Source organism: Acomys russatus, chromosome 26 (genome assembly GCF_903995435.1).
Source record: "Acomys russatus chromosome 26, mAcoRus1.1, whole genome shotgun sequence".
NCBI lineage: Eukaryota > Metazoa > Chordata > Mammalia > Rodentia > Muridae > Acomys > Acomys russatus.
The window spans coordinates 48,167,075-48,184,061 of NC_067162.1; the positions used below are offsets into that span (position 1 = coordinate 48,167,075).

Below are 16,987 nucleotides of genomic sequence, written 5' to 3' on the forward strand. Positions count from 1 at the left end.
TATTATTATTATTATTATTATTGGAAATTACAGCTTCCAGAGTACTTCAGCAGTGAGGTCCCATATTCATTTGCTGTTAGTACCAGCAAAAAGGAGCAAGCTCTATGCAGCTGTCTTAGTTCTTTCCAGAGACCTCTCATCAGGTGAAGCTGGTTTTGCTTCGTTTGCTTCGTGTTTTTGCTTGTTTGTTTGTTTGTTTGTTTGTTTTGGTTTTTTGAGACAGAGTTTCTCTCTGTAGCCTTGGCTGTCCTGGACTCCCTTTGTAAACCAGGCTGGCCTCGAACTCACAGGGATCCACCTGCCTCTGCCTCCCGAGTGCTGGTATCATAGGTGTGTGCCTGGCTTAGCCTCCTCTGCCCCCCTTTAAATAAATTCCAACTTTGCCTCATACTGACTTGTTCTGAAATTCCTTTCTGCTGCATAATCAGGAGTCATAGCTTTAGCTGGGCATGGTGGCTCATCCCAGCACTTGAGAGGCAAAGGCAGGTGAATATCTGAGTTCAAGGCCAACATGGGCTACATCGTGAGTGCTTGGGGGCAGCCAGGACTAGGTAGATAGACCATGTGTTAAAAACAAACAAACCAGGGGCTGGAGAGATGGCTTAGAGGTTAAGAGCACTGACTGCTCTTCCAGAGGCCCTGAGTTCAATTCCCAGCAACCACATGGTGGCTCACAACCATCTATAATGGGATCTAAGCCTTCTTTGGGCATGCAGGCACACATGCAGGCAGAACATTGTATATGTAATAAACAAATAAATCTTTTTTAGAAAGCCAAAAAAAAAATAAAAATAAAAAACAAACAAACCAGCCGGGTGTGGTGGCACATACCTCTAATGCCAGCACTCGGGAGGCAGAGGCAGGTGGATCGCTGTGTTACAAAGCAAGCCCAGGACAGCCAAGGCTACACAGAGAAGCCCTGTCTGGAAAAATGAGAAAGGAACGAAAGAGAAAAGAGAGCTGGAGAGATGACTTATTGCTTATGAGCACTCGCTGCTCCTGCAGCACCTGGTCTGGTTCTCAGTGCCCACACGAAGTGGTGCACAGCCTCCTGTAACTCAAGTCCCAGGACATCTCTTCCTCTCACACATACACATCAGATTTTAAAATAATAAATCCTTTTTAAAGCCTTGTTTAATTTTCTCTTACATGTATAGGTATTTGACTGCACATGTGTTCATGAACCATGTGTATACTGTGCCCATGGAGACCAGAAGAGGAGATTAGAGTCCCCGGGGACTGGCGTTACAGAATGTTGTTAGCTGTCGGCGGATGCTGGGAATTGAATTTGTGTCCTCTGTCAGAGCAGCCAGTGTTCTTAATAGCTGAGCCATCTTTCCAGCTTTCTTGAAGTTTTAATAAAGATTTGATCACGGGAGAAAAAAAAAAAGAGAACAGAGAGAGAGAAAGAAAAAGAAAAGAACATGTTGTCTTAGTTAGGGTTTCCATTGCTGTGAAGAGACACCATGATCATAGCAACGTTTATAAAAGAAACATTGATTGGGGCTGGATTGTGGTTTCAGAGGTTTAGTCACTGAGACAGCCTTAGTTACATGTCCCAACAACTAAAAATAAAAAAAGAGAGATAACTTTGAGCATATATATGATTCTGGCTTTTATTTTGTTTTATTTTTTTTTCTTACATTTATTTACTGTGTGTGTGCACATACACATGCGTGCTTACTATTTATTTTGTGTGTGCATGAGTTAGTGTTGGGGGTCAAAGGATGAACCTTCTATCACATGGGTTCCAGGTCATCAGGCTTGGTGGCAAGTACCTTTACTCACTGGGCCATCTTGCCAGCTCTGTGTGTGTGTGTGTGTGTGTGTGTGTGTGTGTGTGTGTATGCACGCAATCACAGCGTGCACGTGTGTATGTACAGGTACACATGCGTGCAGAGGCTGGATGTTGGAACTGAGTCTCTCAATCACTACCTTCCTTTCTGAGACAGTTTCTCTCTAAATCTGGAGGTTGCTGATCCAGCAAGAACAGCCGAGCAGCAGCCACATGGGTCCCCGTCACTTCCTTCCCAGTGTTGGGGTTACAGGTGCAGACTACAGCACCCACCTTTTCACACTGGCACTGAGAACATCAACTTGGGTCTCATGTTTTGTGTGGCAAGTATTTTACCAAATAAGTCATCTCCTCAGCTTTTTTCCTTTCTGAGGCAGGATCTGTCTTAGTTGGGGTTTTCTATTGCTGTGATAAAACACCATGACCAAAAACAAGGAAGAGGGAAAAGGTTTATTTCAGATTATGCTTTCATATCAAGGTCGGCCATCAAAGAAAGTTAAGGTGGACCGTGGGAGCGACTGAAGCAGAGGCCATGGCGGGTGCTGCTTATTGCTGCTCACAGCCAGCTCAGCCTGCTTTCTTGTCCAACTCAGGCCCACCTGCCCAGTGGCAGTACCACACGCAGAGCCATGGGCCACGATTAACAAAATGCCCCAGCAGCTTGCCTATTGGCCAGTCTTATGAAAGAATTTTCTTAAGTGTGATGACTTCTTCTCAGATACTGGCTTGTGTCAGGTTGACAAAAACACCAAGCAACATAGGGTCTCACATAGCTCAAGCTGGCGTTATGCTCATTACTTAGCTAAGTCTGGCTGGCCTGAGCTCTCAACCCTCTCTCCTTCACGCCTTAGGAATAGGATCATAAATGCCCCAACACTTGGCAATTTTATGCCTCCCTTTCTATTTCCTTTATTTAAAAAATGAGATTATAGCACTGTTTCTGAGATACAGTGGATAGAATTAGAGGCCAAGATAAAAAACATAGGGCACAAAGACCAAAAGGCTCTTTACTATATTAAATCACAAAAGACTAAAACATATTTTGTGCTTGTTTGTTTGCTTATGAGACAGGGTCTCACAACGCAGCCTTGGCTTGCCTAGAACTCAGCTATGTACACCAGACTGGCCTCAGACTCAGAGATCTGCTTGATTCTGCCTCCCATGCTCTGGAGTTAAAGGCTTGTACTACCATGCCCAGCTGACACATGTGTTTTCAGTGTAATCGTGTTTGCCAGCTGCTGAGAATAATACAGATTTACAGCTAAGTTCAAAGGTCACACACTCTCAGGCCTTAAACACAGGTCGTTGCTATTTTACCATTCTTATATAAAATAGCTATATTAAAAGAATTATGTAAGCAGTCGTTTTTGTTATTTGAAAATTATTTATTTTTTCAGTTGTGTCTTTTTTATCTTTGTTTCCCCTCCTTGGTGTGAAGCCCAGGTAGGCCTTCAACACAAAACAATCCTCCTGCTTATGCCTCCCAATAGGGACACAGTGCCAGACAATCTCAACAGCAAATTTTGCATGCTGTGCCAGCAAAAGATTTAACGAGTGCCGGGTGGTTGTGGCACACGCCTTTAATCCCAGCACTCGAGAGGCAGAGGCAGGTGGATCGCTGTGAGTTCGAAGCCAGCCTGGTCTACAAAGGGGGTCCAGGACAGCCAGGGCTACACAGAGAGACCCTGTGTCGAGCCTCCAGGATGAGGGCTCCGTTCCCTTCCCACATCTTAATTTTCTGTGTCCCAAAACACGAGAGTGAAATATCGGGCAGATGCGGTACCCAATGACCTTTTCCACAGTCCAGGCCTCTGCTGCTACCGTGAAGAAAGAAGGTAGGATCTTAGGCCTTGGTTTGCTCAGCTAGGCCAAATTCCCAACCCCACCTTTTCCTGCAGGTAGGAGTGGGTCCTGAGTTGTATTGTTTCATAAACCGAACACACCTTTTGAAATTAGCCAGCAGTAAGGGCGGGCTGGGCAACACAATTCCCCCAGTCGCCAAAGAGGCGAGCAGGAGAGTTCAGGTGCCCAAACACACCTGCCAGGCATGAGAACTTGGCTTTCTGCTTGTGAACCTTCGAGGCAAGCCCTCCGGTGGCCTCCTGTCTGCCTAAGGCACGTCACACTTAAGGATGACTAAGTCTGTAGTGCTGTGCCATCTGGGAGGATCTACCCGCTGCAGGAGCCCCATGCTGAGCCCCGCCCCTCCTTCCTTCGCGGTCCTCCTCCTTCATCCTCCCTGGCCTCCACTCCCTCCTCCTAGTAGGAGCCTCTAACCATTTCTCTGGCCTTCCCTCTTCCCTTTCCCCAGCCCCGCCCCTCCTCCGCCCTCGCCGGGCGGTGCGCAGGCGCGGAGTCGAGTCCCTCTGGGCCGCAGCCGGTGGCCGGCTCGCCGTGGGCCCATACCCGGCCCTCACACACTCGGTTCCCCTCTCTCTGCGGACGCTAGAGGACGGACCCCGCGCAGCTGTGGCGGCAGGATGGCGCAGACCGCCATGTCCGAGACGTACGGTAAGACGCGCCGGTTTGCGTATTTGTGTGCAGAGGGGGCAGGCCTTGGGGTCCTGGAATGTTGGGGGCTGGGGTCAGGGTTTCCAGAGCTGGTGGCTAGAATTTCGACACGTCCGGCTGTGCTGAGATCCTGCAAACCTCGCGGTGTCAGGGACCAGGTGGAGATACTGAGACTCTCGGGATGGTTAGGGCTGGGCTGGGCTCCTAGTAATCTTGGCGTATTCAGCTGCTGGGAGTCTGAGAATCTGTGTGTTAGGGGCCCAGGTGGAGCTACTGAGAATCCTGGAATGTTGTCAGCTGCTGGGACTCTTCGGGTGTCAAGGTCGGCCTAGACCTTGAGAACGTCTGGGTGTTTCAGGCTGGGCTGGAATCTTGGGGCTCTTAGGGGTGTCAGGAGCTGGACTGGATTCTCTGGCCAGCAGGTACCCCCAGCTGTGCAGAGCTACTGGGATCCTTTCTACCGAGTTCCCTCCTGCGTCGGCCCTGGCTTCACCCTACATTTTCCTCCTTGGGTTATTCAAATAGCTCAAGGTTGGGGGAGCTAGTTTATCCTTGGTTCTCCCCTTCCCCACCGCTGCATCGACCGACCGCGCGGAAGGCTCGGGGCCACGCCTGCATTCAGTGTCTTTGGGGGCAAGGCTGTGGACCTCACTAGGTTTGGAATTCCTTTCTCTGCATTGAGATTATAATGAGTTTTAAATGGATGAGTGTATCTCTCTCCTAGAGACCCCTGGCCTCAGCATCTTTTCATCCCTCTCTCCAGCCTGTTATGTGTTACACTGTAGCTATTTATAAATACCTTCCCTCTTTATGACCGTAAGCCTTGGATATGGAGCTGTGTCTTTTTCATCCCGTTTCTCCTACAGCATCCAGCCATTCCCAAAGCGTGTGCTGGGTGTTCCCTAGCCCCCAATCTAGCTAAGAATAAACAGCCGGTACCATGCATGGTTGGCCCATGCCTGCCAGTCCCTAAATGAGACTTGAGACCTTGACTTGGTATGTGGACTCCCATGTAAAAGCCCGAGGATCGTCAAATTGTCCCGATATGTACTCTCTGCCTCCTTCCTGACACAAGGTGGGGCCAGGGTCCTGCCAAGAAGGTGCCACTCGTTAGAAAAGTATCTTGGAAACTTCCCCTAAGAGTTTGCAGTCCGGTGAGGAGTAGATTGTTAATTCAGTTGGGACCTTAATGGATGAACAATTGAAAAACAGGCAGCAGTTTTAAAGGAGTATGGTCTGGCCAACTGTGAGAGAGAGCTGCTTGGATGGGTCAGGAAGAGCAGGTGAACAGGCAGATGGCGGAGGGGTGGGGGTGGGGGGTGAGGAAAGGGGGTTCTGGTCTGGGAGTGTGGTTTGGGCACCTAAACTTGGAGGGTGAGGAGGCAGCAGAAGGATCTAGGAGGTTTGGACTTTGAGAGGGTGGGACCCTGGGAAGAGTGTCACGAGGCACACAGCAGCCTGGTCCACTGTCTCTGGCCACTAGCATAATGCCTGTCCCTGTAATCAGAGGGCACTATGCAGGGAGTGGCTGGCTTTGTCAGGGCCACAGGTGGTCTACATGTGCCTCTGTGTAGCCTGCTTCTTCTGCCAAGAATCACAGTAAAAATGTCTCCAGCAAAAGCCACTTACCAGCTGATTTTCTTTCTTTCTTCTTTTTCTTTTGTTTGCTTGTTGTTTTTTGTTTGTTTATTTGTTTGAGACAGGGTTTCCCTGTATAGTCTTGGCTGTCCTAGATTCGCTTTGTAAACCAGGCTGGCCTCGAATTCACAGCGATCCACCTGCCTCTGCCTCCCGAGTGCTGGGATTAAAGGCGTGCGCCACCACACCAGGCTCTGTGCTTTATTTTTAAATGCACCTGAGTCCACATTTCTTTCCCTTGAGTCAGGTGAGGAGCACTAGGGAGGAGTGGAGTCCACACAGAAAGTGTCATGGGGTCATGACCAAGTGAGGCAGGAGGGGAACAGCATGGGAGGCAGACGTCACTGCACGCCCATGTTCACCTCAGAGCAGACATCACTGCACACCCGTGTTCACCTCAGATACAGTTAATTATCTGTATTAAGTTAGGGGTTTGCTCATCATAGCCCACTGATTGAACTCCCATCATGAAGCTGTGGCTGTTAATATCATTTCAGGGCCTGGAGACAAAATTTGGTGTCAGAGAGCTTATCTAGTATATGCAAGACACTAGGAAGCACACAGAAAGTGTGTGTGTGTGTGTGTGTGTGCGCGCGCGCGCGCGCGCGCGCCTATGCGCATGCGTGCGTGTGCGCTCACACATGCATTTATCTTTTCCTTCATTTCAAGGTATTTACCAAATATACCTTTAATTTTTGTTTTGAAAGTTTCTCCACCATGTAGCCCAGGCTAGTCTCACACTGTGGCACTATCCCTGCCTCTGCCTCCAGAGTATTAGGGTTAGAGAAATGTGTCTCCGTGTCTAGGTTTCTCCTTTTTAACTAAGTCTGAATTTAATCTTTGCTTTCAGTGGAGAAAACCAGTATGTGTGAATGTGTGTAAATTAATAGAATCGTTTCTATTATAGTGGAAGTTTAGCTTTAGAAAGCTGCCAGCAGGAAAGAAAAATCACCCAAAACTAAAGCAGAGGCTGTCACCTGCACGCATCATCGGCTGTGTTTACACAGTGTTGTTCCCCAAACTAAACCAACCAGGTCCTCTCCTTGCTGACATTTGCCCATTGGCCAGCATAGGAATGTTTACCTAACCTCTAAGTTCCTTGTGTTTAGCTGGTTTTCTTTCTTCTGGGAAAGGAAGCTCTATGCAGCTTGGTGGAAATTCAAGGAAAATAGAAGCCAGCGCTCACTGCTGCTGTTAATGAGCCGATGGTGGCCTGTAGAGCAGTCAGGGCACCCTGCGCTGGCTGAGTGACAGCCAGCACTTTCTATGAAGAGCCTAACTCTGTGAGCATAGCTTTCGATCCCATAAGACCATGATGCAAACTGGAATGCTAAGCAGGCAGGCTTCTGACTGAACCATGTAGTGCTTCGCCTCACCTACCCGATGGCACTGAGACACCTAGGATGTGATCAGTGCACCTCTGGGTGCCTGTGGTGGCTTTTTAGATGTGGGAGGGCTCCGTGCTAATCAAGGGGTTCATGATCTGACGTCGTTATTGACAGGTGATCAAAGGTTGGAGGTTGAACATGGTTGAAGGAAACTGAGGGAAGGTCCTTGGAGCTCTTTCTTACCCCCGTCTCTCCTCTGTTGATGTGACATATTCCCAGCTACGGTGGGCTGGCCACTGTGAGGCTAAGCAAAACAAATCCTTCCTCCTCTCAGCTCTCTCAGTTCTGTCTTGGTACCAGCAAACAAAGTAACACAAAGCTCTAACCTGAGCATCCTTGGCCCGAAGGGAGGGAGGTTCTCCTCGTTATTGCTAGGGCCACAGCACCCTATGGCTGGCTGTGTCAGTGAGCACCAGCTGGGCCACCCCAAGGACCCAGGTCAGCAGCCAGAGACCTGAGAGCTTGAAAATCCTTAAAATCCTTAAGTAATTCCTGGCGCCAAACGGTGGCTCAGAAATCGCTAAGCAGGGTATGTGGTGGAAAAACACAAGGGCACTTTGTAAAACTTCAAGTGCAAGAGGCAGGATTTGAGACAGGTGACTACACAGTACCATTTATGCCATGTGCTGTGCCAACGACTCCTGAGACAGACAAGTCGGCTCCTGTCGCTGGCCCCCTGGCTGCTTCCATCGTAGTGTATTCAGCATAGTATATTTTATTGTTTTTAAATTACCAGTATTATTACTATTATCGGTATGTCCGGCTACCAATCAATTAAGACACTGACACTTGTTATATTTTAAAATAGCCTTAGGTAACCTGGGGCAGGGCAGACATTAATCCTCTAAACTGCTTCCCATAGTGGGGCAGGTATGGGATCCCTGCCTCAATCCCACGCCATCTGCTCCTAATAACTTCTATCAAGCTACCTCCCATCCATAATCCCAAATACTTGCTCATATTCTTCATCTGGGCCGGATTCTCCATCCACACCCATGGCGGCCTTTCTCTCTTCCTCTGGTCTTTCCCTCTTCCTCATGGCAGTCTTTCTTCTTCTTCCCAGAATTCCTCTCTCTCTCTCTCTCTCTCTCTCTCTCTCTCTCTCTCTCTCTCTCTCTCTCTCTCTCTCACCTTAGCCACACCTCTAGCTCCTCTGCCCTGGCCAGGTGGGATGGCTTTTTATTCATCAAAAGGTGGGTCACAGAGACAGCAAGCAGTAATTAGCATCAAAATATGTTAGACCATTCCCCCCCCCCCCAACAAATTTCACCTAGAAAATAGCACACAGCATTCTGGGATCTAGCATATACTGTTGAGAGCATCAGAGTACTTTCTGTTAATGACTTATTTGTGTATGTGAGCTCTGAATTGTGTCCTTAAAGACACACTTGAATCCTTGAGCTGGGCCTGTGGGTGTGGCCTTACTGGAATAGCACCTTTGCTGGTGATTATTGAAGGTGGAATAGTCTGTCCCAAACTCAGCGACTGTGTCCTAATGAGACAGGAAGCATGCACACAAACACGTGCAAGGAGAGTGAGCTGCGGCAAGGAGCCTCACCTCAGAGAGATCCAGCATCAGCCAAGGTAGCCCACACAGCTGGCAACCTCCAGAAACAGGCCTAGAGGTGCTCAGCCAGGCCACACGTCACTGAGGCCCCTGGCACTGTCACACAGCAAATGTCTGTCATGTTAAGCCAGCTGGCTTGGGGGACTTTGAGATGCAAACCCTCTGGAAGCTAACTCACAGAACTTCGACACCATAAGGTGATTTGTGAAGGAATGTTGGCTTGATAAGGCAACTTAGATCGATAAAGATATCTCAAATAGAGATCGAGACCAGCCTGGTCTACAAAGCGAGTCTAGGACAGCCAAGGCTACACAGAGAAACCCTGTCTCAAACAACAGCAACAACAACAAAAAACAAAACAAAAGCAAAAAAAGATATCCCAAATAAGAAAGAGCAGCATTTTCAAAGCCCCCTAATTCATAAAGCAAACTTTTCTGTTAGAAGAATCACCTAGCCAGGTGTGGTGGCACATACCTTTAATTCCAGCACTTGGGAGACAGAGGCAGGAGGATCGCTGTGAGTTCATCAAGGCCAGCCTGGATTACAAAGTAGACAGCCATGACTGTCTTGAAAATCTCTGTCTCAAAAAACCAAAACCAAACCAAACCAAAACAAAAACAAAAAGAGGAAGAAGAAGAATCACTTAAATCGTTATTACCTTAACACACAATTGACAAAACATTCAGTCAAGCAGACATCAGGGAAAAAAGAACATTTATTTTGGGTTTTCTTTGTTTGTTCTTTGTTTGTTTGTTTGATTGGTTGTTCTTTGGTTTTTGGGTCTTTTTTTTTTTTTTTTTTTGGTTTTGATTTTTCGAGACAGGGTTTCTCTGTGTACCCTTGGCTGTCCTAGACTTGTTTTGTAGACCAGGCTGACCTCGAACTCACAGAGATCCACCTGCCTCTGCCTCCGAGTGCTGGGATTAAACACCTGCGCCACGACACCTGGTGATTTAGTACATTTTTGATTGTCAAAACTGGTGAGCATTTCAAGAAGCAAGGATGGCAGTGAGGTGGGTGTGGGAGGGGTTGGGTGAGTGGTGGTCTCCTTAGGAGGTGTAGGCAGAAGGGCCAGAAGTCAAGGGTCAGCCTGGGCTATCCTACGTAGGGAACTGGAGGCCAGCCTGTGCTACATGCGATCCTGTATTAGAAGAAAAGAAAGGAGAGAAAAGGGGAAGAGGGATGTGGAGGAGAGGAGAGAAAGGCAGGTTAGCAAGTGGCCTGGGGTAAAGCATTCGCTGCACAGTCTGCATGAGCTCAGTCCCCAGAAGCCACGGAAAAGTCAAAGCAGAGACCTGACTCTGCAAACCTGTCCACTGCACACTTGTGCCCTCACACAAATTATAAACCCACAGGGTAATAAGAACAACTTGTAGAAGGCAGTAATAGAGAGGAAGAGGGAAGGACCAAAGTCTAGAGGCACATCCCGATGCCTCTCAGCCCAGGTGTCCTGAGCCTCCATGGTTGGGCCTACAAAAGGGTTAGTGCCAGGGGTTGAGAGTCTTGCCCAAGCACTTTAGGAGGAGGGTTCTTTGGTAGAATAAGATTAACTATTCCCCTCGTGGTCCTCCGGGTGCCCAAGCCTGTGTCTATAGTACCAGCTCCACCATTAATTCCTAAGGAACTTATTTCTTAGTGCCTCCCCTAACTCTCCCACCCTGGTGCCCCAGGGAACCGGAATACAGTGTGTCCCAGGCCCATTCACACGACCCGCCTCCTCTCCAGCCTGCTGCTCCCTGGGTCGCCTGGGAAAAAGCACCACTTATGCTGTTCCCTGCCCTCAGCTCCAGAGCCCAGCTGCCTGCTAAGCTTCTAAGATGCCTTTTTCTACAGAATCTGTGCTGCTTTTTTCCCTGGTAGGGGCAACAGTAAGTTGAGCCAAGGCTGGTTGGCCAGATACTCAATAAAGGGGGGTTCCCTGGGTTCCCATCTCAGTGACTCGGCAGGTGTGTGACTCCCTTGCTTGCTGCTGCACAAACCGCCCCCCACCCCCACCCGGCTTAGGTAGCTTCTGCAGGCCTCTGCTGGGACCCACAGCCCCCTGGACGTGTGTGAGGAAAGGGGCCTTGAGAAAATTATGTCAGAATGCAGCACTGCGGCAAAGCCAGTCGACTGGGTAAATAGAATCCCTCCAAATTTCCTAAACTCTCCAAAAAGCAATTTCAGGTAAATATAAGTTTGAAATTTTCCTCTTGCTGTAATAGTGGTGTCTACTATTAAAGACATCTTGGTTTCTTTGCAGGATTCATCCACTTTGTATAAATTATTCATATTGTTTGTTTGTTTGTTTGCTTTTGTCTTGTTTTTTGAGACAGGGTTTCTCTGTATAGCCTTGGCTGTCCTGGACTCGCTTTGTAGACCAGGCTGGCCTCGAACTCATAGTGATCCACCTGCCTCTGCCTCCCGAGTGCTGGGATTAAAGGCGTGTGCACCATCACGCCTGGCCCCATAATTTTCTTTTTAACAATTCAATATTGACTGTGTAGACCAGGCTGGCCTCAATACAGAGACCCACCTACCTCTGCCTCCTGAGTGCTAGGATAAACCCAGCTGTTTTTTGTTTTTATTTATGTGTAGTGTGTGTGTGATTATGCCACATGTATCGGTGCCCACAAGGCCAAAAGAGGACATCTGACCTCCTAGATCTGGAGTCACAGGCCGTTGTGAGCTGGGTTCTGGGATCCAACCTCAGTTCTCTGGAAGGGCAGGAAGTGTTCTTAACTGCTGAGCCATCTCTCCAACCCGGAGCATTTCTTTGAAATGAGAAAAGGGTTGATTTTGTTTCCGGATGTTCTTCTTTCAAGCTTTCCTGGGGACTGTGGTCAAGCCGAGCTGCTGTTTTCACCATCCTTAGCAACTCTAACAGAACGTCATCCAGTTAGGGTTCTGTAGGAACCCTCCGCTGGGGTACGCAGCACCCCTGTGGCTGTGATGGAGTTTCTGAGACGGGACGATTGTGCTTGTTTTTATTTTATTTTATTTATTTATTTGTTTTTGGTTTTTCAAGACAGGGTTTCTCTGTGTAGCCTTGGCTGGCCTGGACTCACTTTGCAGACCAGGCTGGCCTCGCACTCACAGCGATTCACCTGCCTCTGCCTCCCGAGTGCTGGGACTAAAGGCATGCGCCGTCACCACCACCCGGCTTGTGTTTGTTTTTAAAGATGTATTTTTCTCTGATGTGCATGAGTGTTTACCTGAATTGTGTAAATGTACCACTGTGTGCCTGGTCGGAAGACACCGTTGCACGCCTGGAACTAGAGTTACAGGCGGTTGTGAGGAGGAATCTAGCACAGCACTTGCCTCAGTGGCCGCGTTCTTCCTGTTTCTCTGATGGAGTCTGTACATCTGAAGGACACGTGACACTTGCTACTCAGTGCCTGTGGCTGTGGAGTAAAGCATAAAATGGCACAGGGCACATGAAAGCGTAGAACTGGGTGTCACGGCCCAGGCTAATAATTCCAGCACTTGTGATGTAAAGGCAGGGAGGTAACCTGGGCTACATGTAACCCAATCTTTAAAAAAGATAAAAGAAGTGCTGGGCGTGGTGGCGCACACCTTTAATCCCAGCACTTGGGAGGCAGAGGCAGGCGGATCTCTGTGAGTTCGAGGCCAACATGGTCCACAAAGTGAGTCCAGGACAGCCAAGGCTACACAGAGAAACCCTGTCTCAAAACAAACAAACAAACAAACATAAAAGAAAAAGGAACCACATTCTAGCACAGAACATAAGGAAAAAATATTTTTTATTTATATTTTAAATGTGCTTATGTAAATATAAGAGCTTCAAGCCAGCCAAGGCTGCAGAGTGAGACCTTGTTTCAAAAACCAGAGTTCCAAAGGCAGTTTATGTTGTGAAAGGCTCGGTCAACACCATTAGTGTGTGAAGACGGCGGGTCTGACACAGATGGAACCGGGTGCATCGCATGTCCCACCTCCCGCAGCGTGCTCACACGTCAGCGGCTGTTTCTGCTTCTCTTGTCTGCTTTTCTTTTGCTTGTTGTTGTTGTTGTTGTTTTAAGACAGGGTTTCAGGCTAGAGAAATGGCTCAGTGGTTAAGAACACTTGCTGTCTTCCAGATGACCCAAGTTCAATTCCCAGCACCCATATCAGGTAGTGCACAATCTCCTGTAACTCCAGCTCTGGGAGACCCAACACATCTGGCCTCTGCAGGCACCTTCATTCATGTGCACATAACACACACGCACGCACGCACGCACGTGCACACACACACATGATAATTTTTGTTTTTTTCGAGACAGGGTTTCTCTGTGTAGCCTTGGCTATCCTGGACTCCCTTTGTAGACCAGGCTGGCCTCGAACTCACAGTGATCTGCCTGCCTCTACCTCCCGAGTGCTGGGATTAAAGGCGCGTGCCACCACGCCCGGCCCACACACATGATTTTTAAAAATAAAAAAGGCAAGCTTTCATGTAGCCCAGGCAGGCCTCAAACTTGCTTTGTAGCCCAGGCTAGACTTGATCCTGATCTTTCTGCCTCCACCTCCTGAAACAGATGGCAAGATTGGGCCACTATACCTGGCTCCATCTCCTCACAGGTGCTGTGTGCTTTGGCATTTAAGCCTTAAGGAGTCAGTGGTATTTAGATGGGGTGGGGTAGGGGTGGCAGGGAGAAGGACACTGTTCATAAAGCACTAATAAATTATGAATGTGAGGTCTATTTTAGAGAGATGTTTATCATTTTCTTCTCAAACATAAATTTTTAATCATGCAGAAAAGCAAGTGGAGGCATAAGAACAAAGCGTGTCTTCAGAGCTGCCAATGTGTGTAGTGTGTGTTTAGCAGCCCTGCTGTCTGCTGGCGTACCTGCCAGAGCGGCTCTTAGGGGGTGTGCACAAAGAAAACACGGGTCTGAGCACACAGACCCACCCTCCTGCTCTCGCTTGTGATCAAAGCAAAACCTGCCTTTAGTACTAGAAAGCAAACTCTCATCTTTGGTAACAGAGAGTCCAGGTGACCTTCTGTCTTGGTCCTCTGTGCAACCCGGGGCACATCTAGCCTAAACAGGCTTTGATGTGAGTCCATTTGAGAGACGGTTTTGCTCTCAGAAAAGGTGCCGCAAAAAGGCCAAAATAAATAGAAATTGACGTGGCAGCCTGGGTTCACTTTGTTTGTGGCAAGTCAGACGGTTCCGTTTTGGAACTCTAATAAAACCTGTTCTGTGGATCGAGTTTCCTGGACTAACAAGGTCACGTGGGCACCTCACGGAGCCTGAAAACGGGGAAAACAAGCATCCCTGCTGAGGACCCAGATCTGAAGCCAGGACCCTGCCAGGCCTCAGAGCAAAGCGTGGGAGGACCCAGTTCTGCAGCTCCCAGCTCCCAGCTTCAAGTGTGCTCCCGAAGAGGATATGGGCTGATGGGTGAAGCTGTGCGACCAAAGAAGTAACGGGGTGACAGGTGGGGCCTTGAGGGACCTGTCCAGGTACTGCTGGGCACAGCTGCACCCAGAACTCAGCTTGGAACCCAACTGGGGTGCTCTTGGCAGAGAGCCTCTGTGCGTTCAGACGTCTGGCTCCATTGCTACCGTTTGCAGAGTGACTCCTTTGACCCAACTCATGACTACCTCGTAGCCTCTCGTTCACTTTGGTCTCCAACATCCCTGAAGAATGACCGTCAGTCTCCGATGCTCCTGCCTCTGCCCTCCGAGTGCCGAGATTATAGGTGTGCACCACCACACGCACTTTATGGACACTGGGTATCAAACCCAGTGCTTTGTATATGCCTGGCAGGCTCACTACAGTCATAAGAGCGTTTTGAGGAGTGTAATCCATGCTCCTTACACGTGCCCATGGATGGATTCTTTCTAGTTTTCACCAGGCCTCAGCTTTCAGGTCAACACTTTGAAAACAGTGTGATTGAAGCTCTTCAGACACCAATCAGTCCTATGCCCAATGCTACACTGGGGACATTCCTGACCCAACGAGCAGGTAGTGGTTACCCTTGCCTGCAGAGGGGAGTGGAGCCATATAGTTCATGCCTAGTGTACTGGTGCCCAGAACTCGGACCCACTATGAGGTGGGCCTAGGTCCCACGTGCAGGTGATGATGACCAAGAGTCCAGCCTTCATCACCGCTACTGATATGACCAGATCCTGTCGACTCCCCACGTTCGGGATGAAGCTAAAGCTGTCTGGTGCATCCAGGGCTAAGCAGGGCTAAAAGGTGGAAGCGCACAGCGGTACCACCGACCCAGGCTGCCTCTGGAGCACAGGCACTGTCCATCTGAGCAGTGTGCTGTTAGGAGGAGCCGTGTTTCCTGTGTGCCCCTTGTGGCCGGATCATGGCACTGGGAACAGCAGTAGGAGGTCAGACATTAGATGAGGAGACTAAAGTCCCTGCCCTCAGAGCGTCGAAGCGGATGTCCCACCAGCCAGCTCCCCATAAAGGAAGAGTGGAGAGCCAGCTCTAGACTGTTCTCTGGCTAGAATGCTTCCTGCCCTTCCAGGGTGTCATGGCGCAACAGGAAGGCTTTGTATCAACCACAGACCAAGTTAGCTGGTTGGCTCACACACTCCTGTGATCCCATTACTTGGGAGGCAGAGGCAAAAGCCTGGGCTGCATGAAAGACCCGGTCCAAAGAGGAAACACTCCTCAGCCCTCCCCCTCTGTCTCTCCTCTAATTGAAATAGTCTGCAAATCATCTTGACAGATTATTTGCCCTGTTTCTTTATAGACTTTGGCAGGCTTCATCCTTCCGTTAACCTAATCATATTCGACAGTCTACTCTTTAGTACACCCGAAATTTGTTCCTGATTAAGGGCGGCTGTCCTAATCAGACCTCTTTATCTTTAGTTCGCTGTGCCCTGATCCGTCCGGCAGCTGACTTTCCATTCTGAGCTGCCTTTCCCTTAGGAGGGCACCAGACACAAACCCCCTTCATGCTGAGCCCTGCAGCTCTGTGTCGCTGTCCTTCATAGTCACTGGGCTGGCCATCGTCAGGGTCATCTGCTGAGCATCTTGCTTTGTCCTCAGCTCCTGGCCGATCTTGGCGCCTGATGCATCTGTACAGAGGACTGGCCAGTACCTCAGCCTCACGGCCCCACTGGGTCACTTCTGGTCACCTTCTCTTCTGCTCCAGGTATTCAGTTCCCTGGCTTATCCTGCCCAGGTCCCATCACTGACTAGATCCATCCTGACAGGAAAGTTCTGGGCTCTTTGACAGGCCAGGGTTGGCCTCCTTTCCAGATACCCTGCCCTCCGCCCCCAGCTCTAGGGTCTCTATCGACTGCCGCTGCTTCTCTGTGTTGCTGGGGACGTGTGCTGCGCAACATCCCAGCCCAACCCTCTACCAGATCCGCTGTTACAGGGCAGGGAGCTTTGTAGGGGGAGATGGAGGCAGGCGTGCAGCAGCACCCTCACCCACCCCCCCAAATCACTTCTCTTCCCTTTCTTATATGTCAGCTGTCTCGCACATCTCAACCCATTATTTGTCCCAGTGGAGCTCACCAGTAGCTAAAGACACAGGCAAAACAATAGCAATAAAATAAAATAAAAGACAGGTGTGGTGGCGCACGCCTTTAATCCCAGCACTGCCGGAGGCAGAGGCAGGCAGATTGCTGTGAGTTCAAGGCCAGCCTGGTCTACATAAGTGAGTTCAGGACAGCCAAGGCTACACAGAGAAACCAAAAAAAATTAAAAGGTACAGGCAAAGAATGCGCCCACCTGCTCCAGTCAGCACACTCCCCTGGGCCTTCCCTATTGTCCAGAAGTCTCAGCATCCGGGGTGAAGCGGCCTTCTGCTCAGGCTGTCCCCCGGTCTCAGTGCTCACAGCACACCTCCCTTTCCTCTGTTCCGGCAGGCATTCACCTCTCTGCGTCCCTTTCTCATCCCCTCCACTTCCCTCCCAGCTTCTTGGAAGAGCCACCTGTATTTCCACCCACCCAGTCCTACTCCGTCCTGCCGTAGTCAGGGCTCTGCCCCACCTCAAGGGCAGACTTGACCAGAGGTCTTTGCCTTAGTTTCCTTTCCATGGCCCACCCCTGTGAGGGATACAGGTGTTTGCAGCTGAATCTGCCACTTAGCGTCTCAAAATAGATTCTCCTTGCAACCTTTGGCGTCCCTTATATTGGT

General features: G+C 49.4%; 1 protein-coding gene across 1 annotated transcript in view; it reads left to right on the plus strand.

Annotated features, from left to right (window-relative positions):
- Nucleotides 1-4,141: 4,141 nt before the first annotated feature.
- The window catches only part of Rab4a (RAB4A, member RAS oncogene family), a 30,224-nt gene continuing 17,378 nt past the window's right edge, over nucleotides 4,142-16,987 (plus strand). Inside the window, exon 1 of the mRNA XM_051168683.1 lies at nucleotides 4,142-4,306. Coding sequence (XP_051024640.1) covers nucleotides 4,276-4,306 — 31 coding nt within the window. The 5' untranslated portion in view covers nucleotides 4,142-4,275. The remainder of the gene's footprint in view (nucleotides 4,307-16,987) is intronic.